The 22,541-nt window shown below is 41.2% G+C and overlaps 1 protein-coding gene across 3 annotated transcripts in view; it reads left to right on the top strand.

Moving 5' to 3' along the window:
• Window positions 1-914: 914 nt before the first annotated feature.
• The window catches only part of samd10b (sterile alpha motif domain containing 10b), a 48,569-nt gene continuing 26,942 nt past the window's right edge, over window positions 915-22,541 (top strand). Inside the window, exons 1-3 of one of the 3 annotated variants that reach the window (XM_069725019.1) lie at window positions 915-1,206; window positions 1,307-1,369; window positions 21,425-21,609. In XM_069725019.1, the coding sequence (XP_069581120.1) occupies window positions 1,357-1,369; window positions 21,425-21,609 (198 nt within the window). In that variant the 5' untranslated portion in view covers window positions 915-1,206; window positions 1,307-1,356. Of the gene's footprint in view, window positions 1,370-21,424; window positions 21,610-22,541 lie in introns of all 3 variants that reach the window. The other 2 variants (XM_069725011.1, XM_069725004.1) reach the window with 2 other exon arrangements.

Genomic DNA, 22,541 nt, shown 5'->3' with positions numbered 1-22,541 from the left:
GAAAGCTGCTGATCTGCATTGTCAGTGTGCCAGTTGACTCACTTGCTGTGTTCATGAATGTGTGTGCTTGTTTGTTTATGCAAGTCTGAGACAGTGGCTCACTTTTGATTGAACTTGTTTGCATAGGAAAGTAGTGGTGAATGCAATATGATGGTTTGTACCTGCAAGTTTGCAAACCGCAAAAATTAAATCAAAAAGGCACACACTGTAGTTTTCATCGCTGCCAGGAAGCAATAAGGGGAGACCGAGTGGAAAGATTCCCCGGGGGACTACTTTCTGTGTTTACTTTCAGTCAAACAAACGCAAGAGCGAAGATTTCTGTTAAATTGAAGTTTTTGGGAAATCTAGGAGGCTTGTGCTCCTTCTTTAATGTTGTTTTTAGCTCAGCCAGTATTTTCCAATGCGCAAAGGAAGTGTTGAGTGAAGGTTTCTCATGATGAAAAGTCACAAAACTCCCATGAACAGATTCATTACTTTCCCTCTGCCACCAGACATATTTTGCTTTGATTTTGAAATTGTAATTTAAGGAGACACATTTATTGACAAATATCAATTATCACATGTAAAACTGATTCTGTTCATTCCCTTGTATGGCTCTGGTTTGTTATGGTCGTGTAGTTTTAGTGTACTGGTCTCAGTGACTGCAGTAGGGTTTATTCACCAATAGTGTAAACTTGACACTAAAATTAATTGTATGGGGAAAGATGAAAATAACAGGATGGCATTTTGACAGCTTTAATATCCCTTAATTAGATAAATCTTGGAAATTATAAAAACATATTATAGGTATGTGGGACATCCATTGTATTAAAACTGGATTGCTATTTTCATTTAAAAAAAAAAAAAAAAAAAAAAAAAAAATGAGGCGTGGAAGTGTGTGTGTTTGTACGTGGCGTGAGAGAGAGAGAGAGAGAGAGAGAGAGAGAGAGAGAGAGAGAGAGAGAGAGAGAGAGAGAGAGAGAGAGAGAGAAAAAGAGAGAAATAAAGAGAGGGAGAGGCAGCAGTATCCAGCCTGTATCCAGTAACAGCTGGTGTCGGTGTGTAATGACCTTTTGTCTCCCGGCGGTCAGGTACGGAGAGGGGGGCGGGGATACAGAGGGAGCTGTTTCATATCGGACCAGTCCCGGCGTCTCGGACAACAAATGGCCGTGAACCGACAGGGAAGAAGAGTGTGATCCAGGTTTCTTTTCTCTCAGCGCGACTACAGTAAGAGCTGTCTCCATGCTCACATAGTAGGTTAAAGGGGGGCAAGAAGGGCTCTTTATCGTCACTCTGAGTAACCTACATTTCATCCGTCTGCCAGAAGAATGGGAGAGTCCTGTTGACACCACGGAGAGATACACGCTGAGACCGACTATGGCTGTGGACGGTAAGAGCGCTTACTATTGCTCTCACTAAAGCATCTTAACCAGCTGCACATTTAGACAGGGGCTTAATGTGGCATTCACAAAAGAGTTCATAGTGACCTTTGTGATTTTCTTTAAAATCTCACCTCAGCTGTATAATATTTCCATATGAGCATGTGCTTATTCAGACATTTAATTGTACTTTTTTGTAAGAAAAAAATGCTTTACAAGCTGCAGGAAATGTGGATATAGCGCAGAGACTATACTATATATTTTATTTATTTTTCTTCAACCTACTGGATCTCCATTATCCTCACCAAAATAAATCACCAAAGTTGTTTCTGACAGGGTTTAAGATAAGACAAGACAGGATTTGTCAAGAATGAAATATGTACTCTTCTCTGTCAGGTTATCTTGTATAATTTGTCAAAACCTCAAACTAGCAGTCATAAAGTGGATCTGAAAAGCAGAGTTTCATTGGTGCAATGTTGAGAATCTTTTCATATTTAGAGTGGCCAAAGTCTTTGTTTTAACAGAAAGAGAATTGGAAGTTGTTTCTGTTTGTACTTGATAGTCTATATACTGAGGCTGTATGTCGACCAGCACCTGGCTCACCTGGCTAAATTGCAGGCAGTATTCATCTCAGGAATATAACAATGATGCAGCATTCTTTGTTCCTCATGCTTTTGTTCTTATCTTATACAAAAATAAGTATGAAATATGACATGACCCAAAATGTATGCCAAACTCAAACACCTCACCCCCTCAAAACTGAATTTGTTCCATAGGAACATTATATTCAACTCTTTTGTGTATTCTGGGCTGCAATGTTGTTGTTGTTTTTTTAAATGGTCAATCTTCTGATTATTTCCTCAATTTATTAATTTTTATTTGGTCCATAAAGTTTAAGAAAAAAAACCAAAAAAACAACAACAACCACTAAACAGCTTTTGAGAAGCAAGTAGTTTTGCTGGAAAAAACTATAAAATTCTTAGATTTTCAGTATCAAAATAGTTGCACATTAATCTTCCGATGACTGGATTTTAGAGGTTTCTCAGAAACCCCAAATTTCTGTCAATACGCGTTGAAGTAAATAAAACATTTTGATAAATGAGGCCACATTGATGCAGCTTCAGCTTAAAACTAATGCCTCTTTATATGCCTATGAGTGTTTTCACCATGTCCCCCAGCTTCAGGGGACAAAACCAATTAGACATTAATATACTGTGTATGAAATGGTCTTCTGTATTTTTCAATTGTCTGTGCTGTTTTTTGCTGTTCTGCCCCTTTCGCTTTCCTGCGCTTGGCTGGTTGTTGTTTGTTCCAGGCTAAATAATGTAAGTGAAGCCTAATCAGAGCCTTTCTCTGCTCAAGGGCAATACTGTGTGCAAGAGCATCAGTATAGTGCCAAGTGTGTTTTTCCATCTGTCCTCTGTCTACTGAGGCAGGTTAGTTCTTCATTAGCATGGCTGCAGGTAAGAGGCTCAGTCAGATATGCATATATGCCTTCTGACACATTGGACTATCTATAATTAATCCATAGTTTACTTAAGCATCATTAATTTATTCAGGGCCTTGGGCGGTGATGCCACCCTGACAGTGTGCTGTGCCACTTAAACTTTAATGAGTGTTGGTCCAAAAAGACTCAAGTACTTTTGGAAGAGACACAAGGCTTGATTAATAACCTGTAGCATTGACTGAAACCGAGGACCCCGAAGATTTACTTCCACTCTTCCTACATGTTACAGCGCAAATGTTAATTTAGTAAGATTTGGTCTCTGGTTTTGAGCTTTTCAAAAAGATTTATGGTGTTTGAGAAATATCTATCCAGATTTAGATAACTGTAAACTGTGAGACACCCTGGACCCCAATTTGTGAACTCTTTTGGTTGGGTATGCACAGTGTAACAACTGCATTGATTGATGATATTTGCATTGATTTCCATTTATCAGGAGGAAATGTTATGTTATTGTTAGGTGGGCCGTCAGCTCCGGGCCTGTGACAGTATCACTCTCAAGGGGTGATCTGCATTTTGAACGGTATAATTGACATTTTTGCCTCATCTCCATGTAAATTGCTGGGAGAATTACATTTTCTTCCTTGCTGCCTGCTGCACAGCGAGTCACGCTATATGGTTATGTTCTCCTCCATGTTTGGCAATTCAGTGGATGAAACTCCTCAGACGTTTGGTTAAATCGCCCAGGACATCTGGCTGTATTGTCATATCTGAGATAAGCAGCCATACAAATGGTGCTAGTGTTGAGGAAACTGTGCTGTCCCGTGGACATTGTTCCGAGGCAGGGATCTCTTTCAGAGGAAAGAGCAGCGTGGTTTATCCCCCGTTCACATTAAGAACAGACATAGGGGCAACCCTGTGTGTGTACTCCGAGAGGCAGGCCTGGCAAAGCTCAGCAGCGGGATATCCAAAGATTTGCACCACTGCAGAGAAGGGCAGGGTGGCTTCCATCCATCTGTGTACTGCTAGACATTTGTACACATACACACGCGCAAAGCAAAAAAGCATCAAGCCACGCTCACCACTGACCTGACAGGCCCACATAGAGATGAGCACACAGCTGGATCTGAATCTAAAAACAACCCATTTATTTATTTCAACCCCCACGTCTCTCTGGGCATGTCGGTAGACAGTCCGCTGGGTCAATAATGTCTATGTGCTGCCTTCGTTATTGACACATAAGTAGGAGGGGGGGAATAGATGAGAAGTGTGTATTCGGTAGATCTCTACCAATAAGTTGAGATGCAATACTGAAATAAAAAAAATTAAAAAACATGTGTGTCTCTTTTGAGAGATGTATTAGGAAAATATGTGAGGAATTTCCCGTTTGTAGCATTTTACCACAAAATAATTGACAAAGTGTACAACTATAGCCAAAATTTAAGTCCTCCTGAATTATCTATTGTCCTGTTAACCCTCCAGATCATGGCAACCCTTTTCCTCAAAACCCACACAGCATATAAACACACCCTTTCTTCTAATCAGATCACACAGTCTCAGTCAACGGTAAAGTAATTGCCCCTTTCCACCGGGATGCTCCTACTATGCTACAGTTTGTCAGTCTGTATGTGTGCGTGTGCTTTGGTCCATGCGTGTGTTTATGTTTGTGTGTGTGAACATGCAGATGAAGCAGAAGGGGAGGCAGGACCCCAGTGGGTGGGACGGTGGGGGAGGAGTAGTGTTAGCTTTAAACAGACAAACACACCCTTTGTTGTTTTCCTGGCGTGCGTTACATTGCCTGCTCGAGACGGCATCCATTTGGTGTTGGAGCCAAATGTGTTTTAGGCCACTGTTGTTAAATAATATGGTAATCGATTGTTAATCCTCTCAGTGATAGTGGCATCCTGGGGTTATACAACAATTTAATGTAAGTATAGCATGTTAGAGAGCATGCAAGCTGTTAACCTCTTTCCCCTGTCCATCATCATCCCCTGCTTCCTCACAGCAGGAATGAGTGACTCAGACTAATGTGTGGAGAATCCTCTTGAACACACACACAAACACACACACACAAACACACACAAACACACACACTTCCGTCATCCATCATCAACTCTCTGATCCACCACTCTGCAGCAGCACCTGGCCTGAGCCTGTGGATTTTAGAGTCTCCGAGAGTGGAATAAAGACAAAGTGGACTGAGGGAGAGGAGAGACGGAGAGGGATGTGTTTGTATAAACTGGTATGAAGACTAGAATTCTCCAAATGCGCTAACAAGACTCTTGGAAATTTGTTATAAACTCCTCTGCCAGCTGAGAGACGCAGTATATTATTCTTATAGCTTTTGGATTCGACTTCTTTATGGTTTTGACCATCATTTCTGCCGGTTGTGATAACATTGTACTCACCAAAGTGACTGCTGAAATGTAGGAAAATATCTGAAAATAACAATCGCTACAAGAAACGCCTTGTTTCTCATGATCAGTGTTTCAGCAAGCAAGTCATTGATTTCATCAATTTACATTTTTCAAAACACTTTGAAAACTGAAAGCTGTGTACACATAGACAGCTCACTAATAAAATGATCCATTTAATTCAAATTCAGATTACCATCAGAGAGCTACTGTTGATGGAGAACATTTTCAATGAGTTATTGATCTCATACATTTGTCAAGTGGTCCTGTCAGACCAACCGCCAACTGTTTTGACCTCTGACACAGTGCGTAGGACTCGGATGGATGCAGGATGATTCCGTAGATTAACATTTGTGCTCTGATCCTACAGACCTTTCAGAGATAAATGAAGTGGTGAAAGAGGAGAGGCGTGTGTTGGTATAAATCAGCGGGGGATTTACAGGAGCAGGAGTTTGGTGGATTTTGGAGGCGTCACACTTCATCTGTCTCATCCAGTCTGTCCAGTGTCCTCACTGCTGCCCTCTCCATCTCTGTAATACTTCCCCAAATGACAAGGCCTCACCTTTCTGATCCAGTGTCCTTGTCCTAGGTCCGACTTCTCCCCCCACCTCCTCCTCCTCCTCACTCCCACTCCTTCCTCTACCTGAATTAGAGTGTGCAAGGGCCCATTTCCAATTTCTCTCCTTTAATTAGCCTTCTGCACATGGAGAGGGATCAAGGGAGAAGAGCTGAAGGGGTGAAGGGATGAAGGGATGAAAGAGAAAGAGAGATGTAATTTTTCTGAAGGATTGCACTAATTAGCTGTAATTTCATACAGGGGTTGTGTCCCTCATGTATCACACTGTTGTTACTTACTGGCTTAATACATATAAACTCAATCACTGTCTCACCCTGTCTCCTCCTCACTGTATTTTTCCCTCTCTCAATTTAACCAATGTGTTTTGGCCATTCAGATGAAGCATTTGGGAAGTTTTGTTTTCGACTTTAATTATGGTAGTGGAGTTGTAATGACTCAACCTACCATTTATAGATATTGTCCATAGTAGCTCTCCATCATTACCATCTGTCCTGAGAAAATGAGATAGCCAAATGTGATGAGGCCATGTTCCACTTATATCTTGGTGTCCTCCATCTCATCCTTGGCCAGATGTCTTCCAGCCTGCAGTTTCAAGGAGAGCAGCCAACCTCTTCCCCCATTCGCCATCCTTCCCATTAGAGTCTGCTAAACAAACAGCCTAATTAAGTGTGTCCTTGTGTGATAGGGTAAGCTCGGAGCTTTTCACTCTTTGTTAATAGGTTGGCCTGCTCCTCCTACCAAGTGCTGAGGGTCAGTGAAGCCTGTGGTGCAGATACCAAATGGCTAATGGCTCCAGTTACACCCTAACAAGGCATACATCCTTACACATTCAGGCGCACAAGTCACGTTCACCCACTTGAAAAGCAATTACATTACCGCAAGCAATCTAGTTGCATGATCAGTGGCAGGTTTTATCTGCATGTGTGGTGGTATATGCATGAACTATCCAAGTATGTGTTTGTGTGACTTTAAAATTGAACATGTTTTAGACTCTTTCTGCCCATCAGTCTTCTAAAAATAGAAATCAATTTTGCTTTCTGTCCTCCCCTCTTATCATTTAGCTGTTCTCGTTCTCTCTGTTCTCCCTCTAGCTGCTCCGGCCGCCACTGTCACACTTTTTTTTAATCGTCCTACCTCCATACAGCTCACCGTCAGTTGCATTCCTTCCCCTTTCCTCCGTCCACTGCCTTTCTCTCTTCTTTAATGCGCTGTTCCCTGATGTGTATTATTACAATGCTTCTGTGAATATACAGCTCTGGCAGAGTCTATGGCATCTTCTGGCCACAGTGCTGCTCAAATGGGCCCTCAATTTACCATGTCAATAGGCAGCCAAGTGTCAGCGTGTCAGCTCCACAGCTCAGGTGGGGAGGAAGAGTTGTTCAAATGCAGCTCAACACTCTGTGACTCCTTTACTCTTAGAGCTAAAATTCTCCATACTTTACAACATTTTTATTTCACACATTTTCTGCATTTATTGTATGTTTCCCTTTTTCTTTCTCAAATGCACTTTATTCCCCACCTCCAGCTCATCCTTTATCGCAACATTTCTGGCAGTCTGTTCTGTCTTATCATACTCCCTGCGGTATCTCTCTGGAGTTACATTAAAAAAAAAGTCCCTCCACAGTCACATCAATCCCACAATTCCTTGCATGCTCATTGAGCATGTGACATTTTCACTTCACAAACTTTTCCCTTTTTTCCCCTCCCATGCTCCATGAGCCCACGGGGAATTATTTGGCTGATGTAAAAGCCATATGGAACTATCAAAAAGGGCCTCATGACATGGTAAATATGTATTGCAGAGATTTAAAACATGCTCAAACTACATGGGTATTTGTAACTAGTTTAATATGACATGCAGGTTTCCGTTTGTGGGCACAGATAATCTGATTTTCTGCTTTTCAGTCACAAATAAGAACTGACTTTAATGTCACATCCCAGAAGATGTCCTGGAGGCTGTAAAGGAGATCCCTTTTTAGCCTAAATGTAGCCCACTACCTCATATGTCCCTTCCTGACTTTTTCTTAAATGATTCATTCTCAAAAAGAGATTGGGGCTATGATGCCAAAGTCAGTCTTTTATACAACATCCACAGATCTTATAATGCTAAAATTAAGATTTAATTTTGATCTTTTCTTTTTCTTTGGAATGCCATACGTGCTCTTCATCCTGCTGAAGTAGCTAAAGTCTAAACAGTACCACTTTCTGTATATGTTTACCCCTAGGTTTTACATTCTTTTCTGGTTGTCCCGACCCGGTACTTGTATTTTCCTTGATTATACAACTACACCGTGCACACCTCAAGTTCAATAAAATTATGAAAATCAATCCAATTTATATGTAAATAGGTATGTTTCAATGAGACAAAAATCAGCATCCAAGCTTTTAATTTTTACAATAATTTGTATTTATATTCTTACAAATTAATTTTTTTTTTTTTTTTTTTTTTTTTAGATTTTTATGGGTTTTTGAGCTGGATTTAATTTGTAGCATCTCAAAATATGAATGAGGATAGTGAAGGTGGAAAATTTAGAGCCATTCATGGGTGCCTCAACAGAATACCGAGGAGCCTCGTGCAAATTTATGCCATAAACTTGAGACAGGAGACCTCCCTGTTTTGTCAGTTTCTTCCATCTTTTCCGGAGTGCTTTTATTGTTTAGAGGAGTTGGTGTATCCTCTAATTAGCAGAAAAAGCACTAACAATCTTGCCTCACAGTCTAAAATTGCCCACTTGCGACTTGACAAGATGAGTGTCAGACGAAACTGTCAGCCAGCTTTTGTCTAGCTGAGATGGGCCTGTTCACACTGATGCAACTTTTCCCTCAAACCTTCTAAAACAGTTTTGTCTCAGCTGGAATCTTTGGTCTGAACTAGGCTAAACATTCACAATGAATAAAACTCACAATTACACATTGTTACATTTACCTGAGTTGTTTAAAGGAGCCATTTCAAATTATTTTTGAACGCAGCTCCGCTACCTTACAAAATGCTCACACAGCAGAGATTACATGAGACTTTTGTACTGGTTTTGTTTTTGATTTTGAAACATTCTGCACGTGTTTTTACCGTATGTATGCCAAATGTCAGAGTATACTTCAACGTCCTGCAACAAATGGTGCTCTCCCTTTATGACACCCATGCAAAGGTTGATTTAAAACAATAGATCAGGACTGAATATCAACATAGCTGATACTGATCAGTTAAAAAATCTGCCCTGATACAGGTCTTTGAGATCAGCTCTAGACATCCATAGTTTAATCCTTTACTTTGGTCATTTGCTTCATTTGCATCAAATGGTGGGAACACTGGCTCTAACTCTGTGCACTTTTTGTGAAAAATAATGGTCTTTTGAGTGTCTCCACCCCTTTGACCTGATTTAGTTGAATCCACAGAGACATGCGGCTGTTGGACCTTGTCTATAGATTAGGATAGATCTGTCCCATACAAATGGGAGATGAAGGCAGCAGGATGTGATTGCCTCAGTGCTACATTAGCCACAAAGGCTGTAAAACTAAAAGACAGAAAAGCCCTGAAGCGATACATGTACACTAATGTAGTTTTGTCTCCAGACAAGCACCTAGAGCAACAGAAGACTTTTGCAGATCCTGACAGTCGCTTTGAGGAATTAAGAGCAAGTAGTTTGTCTGAGTCCCAGTAGACCTCTCTAAAAACATCTACTGTATCTCCTCTCATTCCGCCTCATCTGGTCTTGTCCTCCAGCCATGTTATGATGCTTTTATAGAACTTTGCTCCAGAAATAGCTGTTACATTAAACTGGGAATGACAGACGTTAAAGTGGAACCAAGACCAAACTATTGTCGCGGGAGGCAGCCGAGGTTACAGCGCTGTCAGTCAGAGTTAGTGGGGGCGGGCTCTCGGCTGTCATCCCAGTGTTTCGGTCTCGCCCTACATATCAGGTCACTGGTGCTCTGCAGGCTTTGGGTCTTGGCAGGAGCAAACGCACACACAGACACACATACTTTTGCACACATTGCTCAAACTACATTTATATAGTTTTTGCACTTGCATGCACGCATGTACACATTTTCGCTGGCGGGCTGAGTCACCAACTGTGTCACAGAGAAAGATTTTCAGCTTGGAATAAAAACTGACACACGCCATGTATAAAGTTTGCTGAAAACTGACTTCACTATGGAATAGATTTTCCATGAGCATCACAAGACATGAAACTAATCAATGGTAACTTTTAAACTCATTTAGCGGCGTCTGTAATGAGTGACAGCAGAGAAATACAGTGACTATACTGAGGGATATTGAGTGTGATGGGCCTGAGGTGAACCAATTTGACAGAAAGTGAAATAATTAGGGGCTGGATGATAAAACTCTTCTCTCCTGCCTCTCTTATCTAAAGTGAAAACGGTCCACAATCAGCCAGTGCATTAATAAGACGAGATGTAATGGCACAGACATGGGGTTGTGAGACAGAAAGAGGAAAGGCAAATGTGCTATTAATTCCCTGTTGTTAACATGATGTATCTGTGGGATAATTAGAGTGTATTTTAGTCAGCGTGTGTCTGACTGTCTGTCTGTTATTTCTGAGTTGCTGGGTGATAGTAAGGAAATGGCTCAGTGGCGTGGAAGAGAGAGCAGGAAATAGTGCTGGAACAGAATCAGGGAACCCACTGCGACACACACCAGGAGATGTGTCAGTGTCAGCTGTAACAAGCATGTACACGCACACACACACACACACACACACACACACACACACACACACACACACACACACACACACACACACACACACACTAAGGTTGATTAATTGGTAGGTTTCTGAGAAGCCCAAAGCAGTTTCTATGTCACTGTGCTGTGTATGAAACATCTGGCATCCGTAGAGGTCCACATTATCAGGGAGTTATCAATAGAGAGTTAATAGTGTTGGAAAACTGGACATTGATGAGCATGTGTAATGAACATGCCACAAAGAATACATAAAGACATTCATTTGTAGTGATTGTTTTTGAATATATTTAATATTGTAGCTGTGATTGGTATCTTGTGCAATTACACAAATAAGTCAGATTGTTGCATGATCGAATTCACAGATAATTATGCACAGAAATTAGAAGAAATCCTTAGTAGCTGTTTATCTATTAAATACCTGTGTGCTTCTGGTTCTCAATTTTAGAAAGAGCCACAACTACCATTTTTTTTCATCGTGGAGTCATCTTTGAAAGTTTTAATTAGTCTTTAAAATGTGAAAATGAAACATGCCCAAGCACCTTTAAAGTTCACTGATAAGCATATAATATACTGTTTGTTTAATCTGTACAAAACACGATGAACTATAAAAGGGATAAGTAATAGTTCCAAAATGTAAAAACTTGTGAAAAACAATTTGTCATTAATTCTTACATTTCAATTTTAGAGCTTTTTAGAGCTGCTGGTAGGGTTAGGTCAGAGTCCGGATTCCCCCCTGCTGGGTCTAGCGCCATATTTGGTGCATACACACAACACTGGTGTCACTTTCCTCCTGAAAAAGAAAGAAAGGGAATAAGTGTATATTTCCAAACTGTTGAACTGTGCCAGGAAAGATAAGAAAACTATTAAGAAATAAGTACAGAGTGTGTGTGTGTGTGTGTGTGTGTGTGTGTGTGTGTGTGTGTGTGTGTGTGTGTGTGTGTGTGTGTGTGTGTGTGTGTGTGTGTGTGTGTGTGTGTGTGTGTGTGTGTGTGTGTGCGTGCGCGTGTGTGTGTTTAGAGTAAAGGATTAAGAGGGAAGGACGGAGCGGGGTTCCCCCAGGCATCTTTTGGCCTGTGGAAGAAGCTCCTGCTGAGACTTTATGTGTATTGAGGTGTGTATTTGTGTGCATAGGGGCCACAAATAGCTTTGATTCTCTTCCCTGTTTCATCCCAAACGGCCGGCTTTGTACTGTCTGCTGTGTGCAGCCTCAGGAAACCATGCAAGTGAGCAGGAGCAAGTGTGTGCGTAGAGGAGCAGTAATTGGCATGTCCATCTGACTGAAAGGTCCAAGCGAAGTGGCAGTGCAGGAGTAGAGCTGATAACGTGGCAATTAAGCTGGGAGAGCCAGACCTCCAATCACCACAGCATGGTGCAGAGATTTATAGAGACAGGTGGGACGACAGGGAGTGGATACGGAGACAAGAAGAATGGACGAGTGCCCCCAGGAGTGAGCTAATTTGTCTTACTGCTGGACTGAAAACAAACTCGCTCCGGAAGGGCTTGTAACAAAATGTATCGTGCACACATACCGCACACAAAACAACACCTGCTGCAGCTGCTGACAGTATCTTGGTTTTGTTGCGTCTTTTTTCAAACTACACGCTTTGAAAGGAAGAAGAGTGCTAGCAAAGTTTTGGGTTTATATCTTCTGTCGCTTGTTGAAATAATGTGCAGAGGAAATGGAGCAGAGTAATTTTATGTCTCAGTTTGATTGTTTTTGCTGCTGGAAGTGCTGCAATTTTCCACTCACCTGTCTCTGTAGTATTGCCTGAGCCTCTCAGTGTGGCCTCCTGCCACAACGTTTGCATCTTCTACCCACCTTTTTTCTTTCTTTCTTCCTCCTCTTTCCCTTCCCTCCAGGAAGGATTAGAGGAAGCTTACTGGATCACATCACACAGGAGTGCACCAAACTTTAAAAACCTCAAATCTCTGAGTTATATTTCAGTCGGCTGACAGAAGTACCACCATCACCGCCATCGCTGCTGCTGCTGAGTTGCTGTTTCTAATCATTCATGCTATGAATCTACAACCTAACTCCCTGTCTGCGATTTTTATTCTCTGCCTGTCTATCTCAGCTTCTGATTCATTGGCACGTTTCCTTTTCTCTCTGTTGTGCACTTTTCCCTCTTTCTATTTACCGCTCCGCTTCTACAGAGCATTAAATTTGATCTTTTTTTTTCCCACCAGCCCTCCGCCCATTCTGTAAGCCTATTTCCTCCTCTTTTTCATTGCTCTTTATCTTCCTTTATCCCCTCATCCTGGTCTCTTTGTGTTGATGCAGGGATGGTGTAGAGCAGATTATCAACTAACTCTCACTCTGGTCATTTATTCACTCCATTGTTTGCAAACCCCTCTGTGTTCAGTAACCTTTGTATTTATTTATGCAAATGTCCGTGTGCACTTGTACATTATTTGGTATCGACTGCTCATTTTCGCCACGCTACATTGCCCCGGACGTGTCTTCTCTAATGTCACATTGGTCCATGGGTGCTGACAGGCATAAGCAAACAAAGTAGGGTACTTGCGTGACACTCAATGGTTTAAGGACACTCGATAAAGTATTGAGTACTGAACCTCTCCACATCCCATTCTCTCTCCAGGCTACCGCAAGACTGCACTGCATTGATTTACAGACCGCATGTGACACACTGTAGCCTAGTGTGTGTATGTATAAGTGCCAACTTGTATACAGACTCCGCTCGGATCACACAGGGAAGTTGAGTTATTGCTGATGATGGCCGTCTCTTTGTGAGTAAATGTCAAGAGTTATAATGTGACAGTGTAAAGAGCTGATTTCTCTATGGTCAGGAGGCAGAGTGTGGTGGATCCGTGCTGGACAGCCTTTCAGGCTATTACTGAAGGTATGTGTGAACTTGGAACTGGCATGCCATATTTAGCTCGTGTGAACTGCTTCTTTGATTTCAGTTTTTAAAAAAAATTATTATGGTAAAACCTGTTAGTGCCATTGCTTGAGCTACTTTAGAGTTCATTAGCAGACCATCTGGCTTGTAGCTCTCTGTTCCAAATGATTGGCTTAAATTGTTTTTGGAATCAAAAGATAATATTTGGATATTGAAATACATGCAGACACTGTTTTTATGATAACCTGCTAAATTACTCATTTTCCTGCCCCCTTTCTCAAGGACGTGGTGCTAAGTTAAGACAGGAATGGAGAATTTTAGAGCTGTAATATTTTGTGTCCAAACATCCGTTAATCCACTCAGACAGAATGTTTTGCCACTCAGGGGAGCAGCTGTAAACAAACACTAAATATTTAAAAAGCCAGTCTTGTCTGGGCTGCAAAGTTATGTCATCTAATTTCCACCACCATTTTTCATCTTTACAGAGAGGAGTACACAGTTACTGTCTGTATGACAAACAAACTGTCTGTATGTTTGTCTGTATGACAGACAAACTGAAGACACTTTAGATCGCAGCATGTCATGATATTTTTTTTTTAATATGACAGCAAAAATAACTTATTTAACATACAGTGCCCAGATGAACATAATGCAGCCGTTCTCTCACTTTAAATGCACTGAAACATCTGAAATAGTAAATTATGATTCTGCAGAGTGCACACTTTGGATGGGTTGAGTTAGATTTAGCTTGTAATGTGAGCATGTGGATAGCACTGCCATGTGAATTTCAAATAGTGTAGATGTATATTTATCTATGCTCTGCCTGCTTGACCTTTGCATGTAATTTTCAACCATTTCATGCTCTTGTCACATTTCCCTTGATTCATTTGGACGCTCTAAACAGGCTAATTTGGATGAATTTGTCAAAGGACAACAGTGTTGTGACTGTGTGTGGACCGACTGATCATGTGATTACCTCATCAATCAGACTGGCTTGTTGAATAATATTTCAATATCTCATGAACAAGAAATATACAAATGCACACTATTCTTTGCCCTTGAAGATCTGTGGCAGTCATTTCTCGCTGGTTTGAAGAGAAAAAAGGTGATGTCACATACCTCTGTGGCCAAATCAGGATTTAGCATTGTTTAAATCAAAATGTAAATACAGTTGCTGGGTTGTTTGCTCATGTTGCTGAGTCTCTGTCAGCCAATTCTGACCAATCCACACCTACACAAGCTTGATAAAGCGGATTAACAGAATTCATCAATGTTACATTCGGTTTAGATCCCACCCCTTTGTTTTTATTTCACCGTGTCCAGAGTAAGTGACGCACACAGGGTTTTAGGTCTTTTTCTTCCAAAAACATCTTCAGATTCAGATGTTCAGCTACTTTTCTGTAGGTTATTACTAAAATCAACCCTTTTTGCATGCTTAGTGTCTTCACATTGCCATTAGACACATTGTTGTTATAAAACTATCAGTTATTGTTACGATTTGGATTTCATTTTACGTTCATTATGTTCTGTAGTCTTTTATCTCATGTTATGTGGGTTTCCTGTTTACTTTGTAGTTTGTGTGATTGTCTGCCCTGCCGTGATCAGTTTCATCTGTCCCTCATTGTCCTTCCCTCCCTGTCTTAGTTTTTTTCTCCTTTTATTTTTAATTAGTTCCAGTATCTAAGTTTTTTTTTTTTTTTTTTTAATGTCCTTCTGTTCCTTCTGTGTTTGGGTCCTTCAGAATCACAACAGCTATACTGTAAAATAGCATATAGACATGAGTCTGTTTGTTTGAGTATGTTCTTTAAATGCACATTTGTATTCCAGTTTTAAGTCTTGAACCATAATTATCTCATTCAGAATACATTTGTATGGACAATGAGAAAGCTGGTTCTTCATGTACCGCTATATATGATCTGTAGTCTACTGCCTTAACCATTTTGCTGGATCCATCTGTAATGGAAAGTGAAAGGTTTACAATTTATGCTTTTCCAAGTCCGATTTTTCAATTCCCTTTGAGGATGTGGTCATTATTGCATTTAGATTTTTTTTGGTTTACTGATTAACTACTATGGAACTATTGGCAACACATGTATTCACATTTCTGAGTATTTCAGCCATTAGATACTGGTATCTAAAAACCAGGATATGTGGAACACATATGTGGAATACTCCACAAACCAGATCACCAGATAACCAAGTCACCAGTGTGCATGCAACGCCACTCATTTATCTTGTCTGTTCCCTGGTTTGATCACGCCCGATCACACCTCACATCCCATTACTCAACCTCATCTCCTCCTCCTTGTCCTTTCTCATCCTCCCTCCTCCTCTGACATTCACTCTGGATTATTGATTGTCAGAGAGATCTAATCTGTCCTCCCATGTCATCGTATGAGGGCTTGGCTGAGTGGGTGAAAACAACAGACATGCATGAGCTACATATATTCATCTTCTCAGTGGCTCATTTCTTCAGTCTTTCTCCCCTTTCATTTTCTGATGCAATTAATATTAATGCTCTTCTCTAAAGCTTAATTTTCCATCTATTCTCTCTTTTGTTACTTGCCATCTTACCCATTTCCCTGACTCTCTCCTCCTGCCTTCACCCTGGGCTTCATTCTTTCATCCTCTTAAAAGGGCATGACCATGTCAGACCTCTGTAACTCATCTCCTCTTCTGTGTCATTCTTCCTTTGCCTCTTCTTGTTTGAAACATGTAGTGAGTTCCTTTGAACAGGAGTGGATATGACAGCCAGTGGCCTCGAGTGGAGGAGTGAGGTGGACTGTGTCTGTGTATGTTTTATCTAAAGTGATCTGTAATTGTATGTTCTCTGACACAGTGAAAGATAATCAATAGTTCTGTCTGTCTCTGCAAAAGTGTGGTGAGGAGCAGAGTTAGAGAATAAAACTCATCCTGTCCTTAGTGCTGGGCCTTCCTGCTTTTTTGTGTCATTATACAGAGAGGAAACCAAGGTCGGCCTGGCATTTCTTATACAGTACCAGCATTTGTTATTCTCTGTTAGGTGCTCTCGGGGTAGTCTTTGCTCCCACTAGCACAACAGAAATGCCAACTCTACCTGTGTTCTGGGCCACGCTGTACATTGTGAGCTATACTTGCCCTGCAGTTTGAATCCAGAATTCAGCCTCCATCCTCATGGCTGCAGCCTCTTTGCAGCTCCATTCAGATCCACTGGTCCAAGCAAATACAGACAGAGATTATGCAGATGTGTGAATATCCGAGTCGGCATGCTGGCCTCACATTGTATACATGTATGTATGAGCATGCTAGCATTCGTTAACACACACAGCACAGATTTAGTTGGCATTCCTCTCGTCTGTGCCTTAATGAGAGTTGGAGTCTGCGTTGTGGATGCCCATTGTTTTCAACCATTTCCCTATTTGCGTGTTCCCATGACACTGATAGTTTGTGAAAGGTAAACCTCAGCCCCAGCCTCTGCAACAATGTCTCATGTCAGAGAGGATAATAGACTGCAATGCATCATGGGTAAAAAAAACAACAACCTGGGGTCCTGGGTTTTATATTTATTTTTAAACCTGCAACCAGATTCTTCTTTTCCCACCCTCTTGCTCTCTCAAATAGAGTAATTTCATGGCTCATTCCTGGGGTTAAAACGGGCTCTGGTGGAGTGGAAGAGTTGTAAATAGTCCCTTGCTTTATCCACAACACGCTATAGAACCAACAAATCGGGATCATTGGTAAATGTACTAGTGGAGTTGGCAGCATTGGTTGGTTCAATGCTATATTTAGAACTCCAGGTTTAATGTGTTATACAGGCATGAAATCACTGCATGATGAAGTTTCACCCCTTTGGAGATTACAGAGGAATGAGAGTGACTGTGATTTTTTTTTTCTTCCCTCTTTCATATAAAACTTGGACTGCAAATAGAAATTTTATCTTTGAGTCGAATAAGGGGTGCTCAGCAGGGAGAGAGTTGATGCCAATATCATGCTGCTGAAATACACCATGGCACCCTCTCTATGATGCCTGAAATAAAGTGGATTAACCAGACCACTTGCCTCATCCTCCATGCGAGATGATGAAGCAAGCACACATGCGCCCGGAAGTTGATGCCAAGGTTATGCAAAAATCAAACTTCTGCAAAAAGCCCACACAGCAAAATAGTCCACACGGACTAATTTAGATGCTCTCTTTTGGAGTCAAATGAGTAATGTTGGGTGATGCCCTGTTAATGTACTGTGGGATTTGGCTTGGAACGACCTTCCAGGGTGCCGTACCTAACGGCTTAATTACCTTTTCAAAAGGGAATACCTCTGAGATTTAGCAGCCACTCTGCACAGCAGATATGCTGCTCAGTCAAAAGGAGGTGATATGAGGTTACACTTCACTGGGCTGAGTCGTATTGACCTACCTACCCTTTGCCCACGCACACACACACACAAACACACCTGTCTGACACTGTGCCCTTGATTTTGGCACGTCTACGTCCTCTTTCTTTTACCTTTTTTTCTGGGCATGTGAGGGTGAAGGTACAGATTCCTGAGCTTAAAAAGAAAAATGCACTCCATCCCTGGATATCTTATTTCTTTTCCAATTAACTCACTGCAACTTGCAAGACGCATATCCTGCTTTTATCTTTTCATCTCGCCTCCCACCATCCCTCGTCTTCTCACCCCTCCCTCAACCGGAGGTGATAAAAGTCACTACAACAAGGGCAGTGAGCGATAATACAACACCATATAGTGACAAATTGGACAGTGCAGATTTGGCATTTGTCCAGGCTGATCAAATGCATGTTGAGACAGACAAGGAAAGGTGACATATAGTCCCTCCTGCTGAATGGTGAGAATAGTAATCACTCCAGATCACAAAGCGATTTAACACAGCTCCAATATACTGCATTTACATTTCCTTAAAGCTTTGTGGCTCGAAAAGCAACCGGCCGAGGCATACGTTCCAATGTCATTTCAAAAGTGACGTCAGTGGGAAGGTATGGATATTTAATCGTCTTTGGCTGGTTTAAAATTCTCTGCAGTATCTTGTGCCAGAAGGTTAAGCCAACCGAGTCCATTAAAGTTTGCAGAATGGGTGCTTTGTCTTCATTTTATGATTGCTGGAGGTGGCAAGGTCTGGCGATGTGGCAAAGATTGAGATTTCGATGGAAGAAGGAAGTCATTATCCCGCACTTCTTCATGTTAAAAGTGTTGTTCATTAAGTGTAGGGTCTCTGTCTAATAACTGGAAAGCTTTGTCTTTAACAGCGTGTGAAATGAAGTTCTTCAGTGGTTTGTTAACGTCTCTCCCTGCCTCCTTTCTGAGCTCTTTTACCTTGATGCAGCTTGATCGGTTTGGATGGATCTAATCCTAATTTACAGCGCGGCTCTCACGCTTTCTTTCTTGTCTGTCTTGCTCTTGCGCTTTCTCTTGTCTCTTTCTGTGAGATTGGCAGGTCTTTAGGGCGGCAAGGCGCTTAGCTTCCCATGTTCCTTCCTCCTGTCTCCTCCCCCTCAGTCTGACTGGCAGTAATTACATCTGGGTTGGGTCTGGTTTGTCCTGATGACCCCAAAGGCCTGACAACCAGAAAAGAGACTGAGAAAAGCTGAAAGACAGTGTGAGAGGAAAAAAAATCTATGGAAAACAAAAAATATACTGCATAAAGAGACACAAAAGTGGCAACATACACAAATGAGGAAAGCCGGAGTGAAGTGCAAGAGGAGAGTGCAGAGAGAAAGCGGTATATGAAGGGAGAGAGGCAGAAAAGGTTACACATCAGTGATTCCTGACAGAATCCTTTCTTCTTTTTCATCTCCACCCTCTTTTCATTCCTCCATCATGAATGTCTGAACTCTGTATTCACCACCGCTCACTTAAACAGACTTCTGGGTTGAGAAAATAGTTTTTCCCTTTCTCCTCTCGGCTGCAGCCAGGTGTTTCCCACAAACCTCGGCTGTCATACAGCAGGTCTCAGTGGTCTTTTGTGCAATTCTAAAATGGGAATAGAAAGCCTGTCTTTTTTGTTGGTTGAAGCAATGGTGTAAGTTAATTGTTTAGTTTTTTCCACTTTGCATACATCTCAGTTATGTCTTCACACTTATTCACCTCTCCTTTTTTAGTAAACATTATGAGAGGATATAGGGCATGACCATGGGGACAAAAAGCACTTTAAGAGAGCAATAACATAAATAGATGAACACATTAGAAAGAGATTATCTGTGTTCAAATTCAATCCGACGCAGTTTTAAATCTGGTCCCCTCAGTAGGGGCAAAAAGACATTAAGAAGTCATCCGTGGGAGATGAAACGAGAATTTTCTTTCCCCCCCCTCACAGAATGCTCTGACATTGTTCTCTTGTAAAGAGACTTTTTCCTTTTTAAAAAGTAATGGAATCCATTCATTATGCCTTGTTCCCTTTTTAGCTGTGTCATCAGCAAGTCTGTCTCAACTGTGTTTAGATGTACAAACAAAACCAGGGGATTTAAAAAAAGTCTACTTAACATAGGAAATTGGAAAGTTCTCTAAATGTACTGTAACCCTGCATTACTTGCAGATTGTAAGTAATCTGATTTCCCCTCTGCCGTTTTGAACCAGTGGTGGTATATTTAACATGTACAGAACACCACTGGTGTGTGATGCTGGAGATAAAAGAATGTGCCCCCCCCACACACACACACACACACACACACTGCATGCTAAGGCCGTTTGAGGAGAAAGTTTGACATTAATCTCATACCATTTTATATTTCATTTCTTTAATTTATAATCTCAATATTAGTTTCAAGAGGCACAATGGTGCTTAACCACAGAGTAATGCAAGTGTATTTGTTTAATGAAAAATATAAAAGATAAGCATTAAAAATACATTAAGTTCTAAAAGCCATCACCTGTCACAGTCTTAGTCCTTTGTGGAAGCCATCGTGTGCTGCTGCTTTATGTGGTGTATGAGTAGACACGCTCTCGGGTTTGATTGGATAGTGAAACAATAGTAATTAAAATAAATACTGTACGATACACAAATATTTGTTTATTTTGAATGATGGGGGAGGGGCACTCTGAAAGGGTCACGGCTCTGCACTATATCTAACAGTTTAACATATTTGAAATTTTTCCATCTCACTTCTGCTGCCATAACATTTTTTCCTCCCCCAAGCTTGACCATCCTTCCTCACACCTCACCCTGCAACAATTACAGTTAATTATTTTGGCTCCATTCCTTCCTGTTCCATTCCAATACTTGTTTTCTTTTCTGAAGACACATGCACACATGTAGGAACCATGTTAATTACATGATATACCAGATAGTATGTGCCTGACTGTGTCAACCAGCTTTCCTTTAACTTCTATGAACAGGTTTCTTGTTACACCCCCATTTTAAAAATCAGGTCACTGCAGAAAGACGACAATAACCATTCCTTTTTATTGTTCACATCACATCTCTTTAAATTAGTACTTAGGTAAAGGGAGCAATGACTGCATGTGTACCTTTTGAAATATATCCACTGCTACAGAGTGACCAACCACAGTTACAGCAGCCTATTTAACTTTATGTGAACTGCAGAAGGATGCGATGTGGCTCTCAGAAATGTACTCTGACCCTGCATTGACAACTTGTCTGTTTCTCTATCTCACAACACTCAGTACTCACAGGACAGGAAAGGAAGGATGGGGAATAATAATAAAAAAAATTAAAAAAAAAAAAATCAAATATTCATGATGAAGGATTTAAATAATCAAGGACTAATCTGGCAAGAGAGACACAGTTCCAAAAATCATGCACCGCCTCTGTGAATATGCACTCAGCATAATTGGAGATCACAGTGGTGTAGCACTCCTGCCCACCACCACCACCACCAAAACAGCCATCTGTTTGTAGCTGTACTGGAGTCAGCACACAAAGCATGTAATCTGGAGTGAATGAAAAATGTTAATCTTTTAGAGGATTATCAATCATTTATTTTTATTTTTTTTCCATTTCTCACTTTATAGACGTTATGAAAACTCTTTAAACAAAGACAAATTGAGTGCTTAACTCACTTTTCCCCTCTGCTTATGTCTTTCTGTTTTCTCATTTTTGTTTCTCACCTCTCAGCGGCGTCCAGCTTCAGTTTTTGCCGTGCCTCCCTGGAGCACACGGTGTCTGCTGAGGAGCTGAGCTACCAGCTGCCGCGTCGAGCCGGAGGCAGCAACCTGACCTGGCACGACGGCCGTGGCCAGAAGACAGCACACACACGCACCGTCAAACTATTGCAGCAGCCCGGCACAGAGGGAATTCAGGTATAAAGACATCTGTACGGAACGACCAAAAGCTATGTAGATAAGTGTTTTCAATGCATGAAAATTAGTTTCTAACTTGTTCTCACTTACAAAAACACATCATAAAGCACTAAAATAAGACAAGGGGCAACTCTGATTCGGTAGATTGGACCATAACAAACCTGGAAAAAGGAACAAAGGTTCTGAGGCCTAAACTACAATTGGTTTCGCTGAAGTAAACTCCCGTAAAATGCTTTGCACAGTATCTGTTGCTGAATTTGAATTTTTCAAAAGGAACATATTCCAGCCTGTGGGGAATCACAGGAGCTTTAGTAAAAGGAATCACAAGTCCTTCAACCCATACAAACATAAAGGTAGTTTATTCCTACCTTAAAATACATCCCAAAGGAGTGTTTCCTAAACTAATGCCACTGTTTAGGTTTAGGCAGAAAAAGAACATTAAGGCACAATAATGGTTTGGGCTAAAACAATTAATGAAAGATATTGTGCACTAAAGCTACTACTTCCTTAAAGTTATGTAACCTCCATCGTCATGTCAACAGCAAATATAGTTACATTTTCCCGACTCATGGTTGAATAGCATCTCCTGAACCAGACACACGCCGTGTCAGATAATCTGTTATCATCGGAGAGACAGGAGAGAACATGCATCAGCGTCGGTGCGTCTTCTCTTGCTGTCAAATCTCAGAGGTATCAGTAAGTCTAATTGTTTTATCTCGTACATAACGTTGGCTGGTCTCACCTGGGCCTGTCAGATGCCGCCAGAGAGAAACTGATTATATAATGGAGGAATGGTGTGAAAAATGTTACCTCACAGATTGTGACGTAATTGTGTTTAGAGAGTCCAAGCAAGCACATACTGCACAGGAAATAGACTTTCAGAAGCATATTGTATGTCCCATAGGTCTAAAAATGGAATGTATTCCTTGGAT

This window comes from Brachyistius frenatus, unplaced genomic scaffold (assembly GCF_029030835.1).
Source record: "Brachyistius frenatus isolate BFR_SWC_R1_liver_20210118 unplaced genomic scaffold, ASM2903083v1 Contig_6, whole genome shotgun sequence".
Lineage (NCBI taxonomy): Eukaryota > Metazoa > Chordata > Actinopteri > Embiotocidae > Brachyistius > Brachyistius frenatus.
This window is presented reverse-complemented; position numbering and strand designations above follow the sequence as displayed.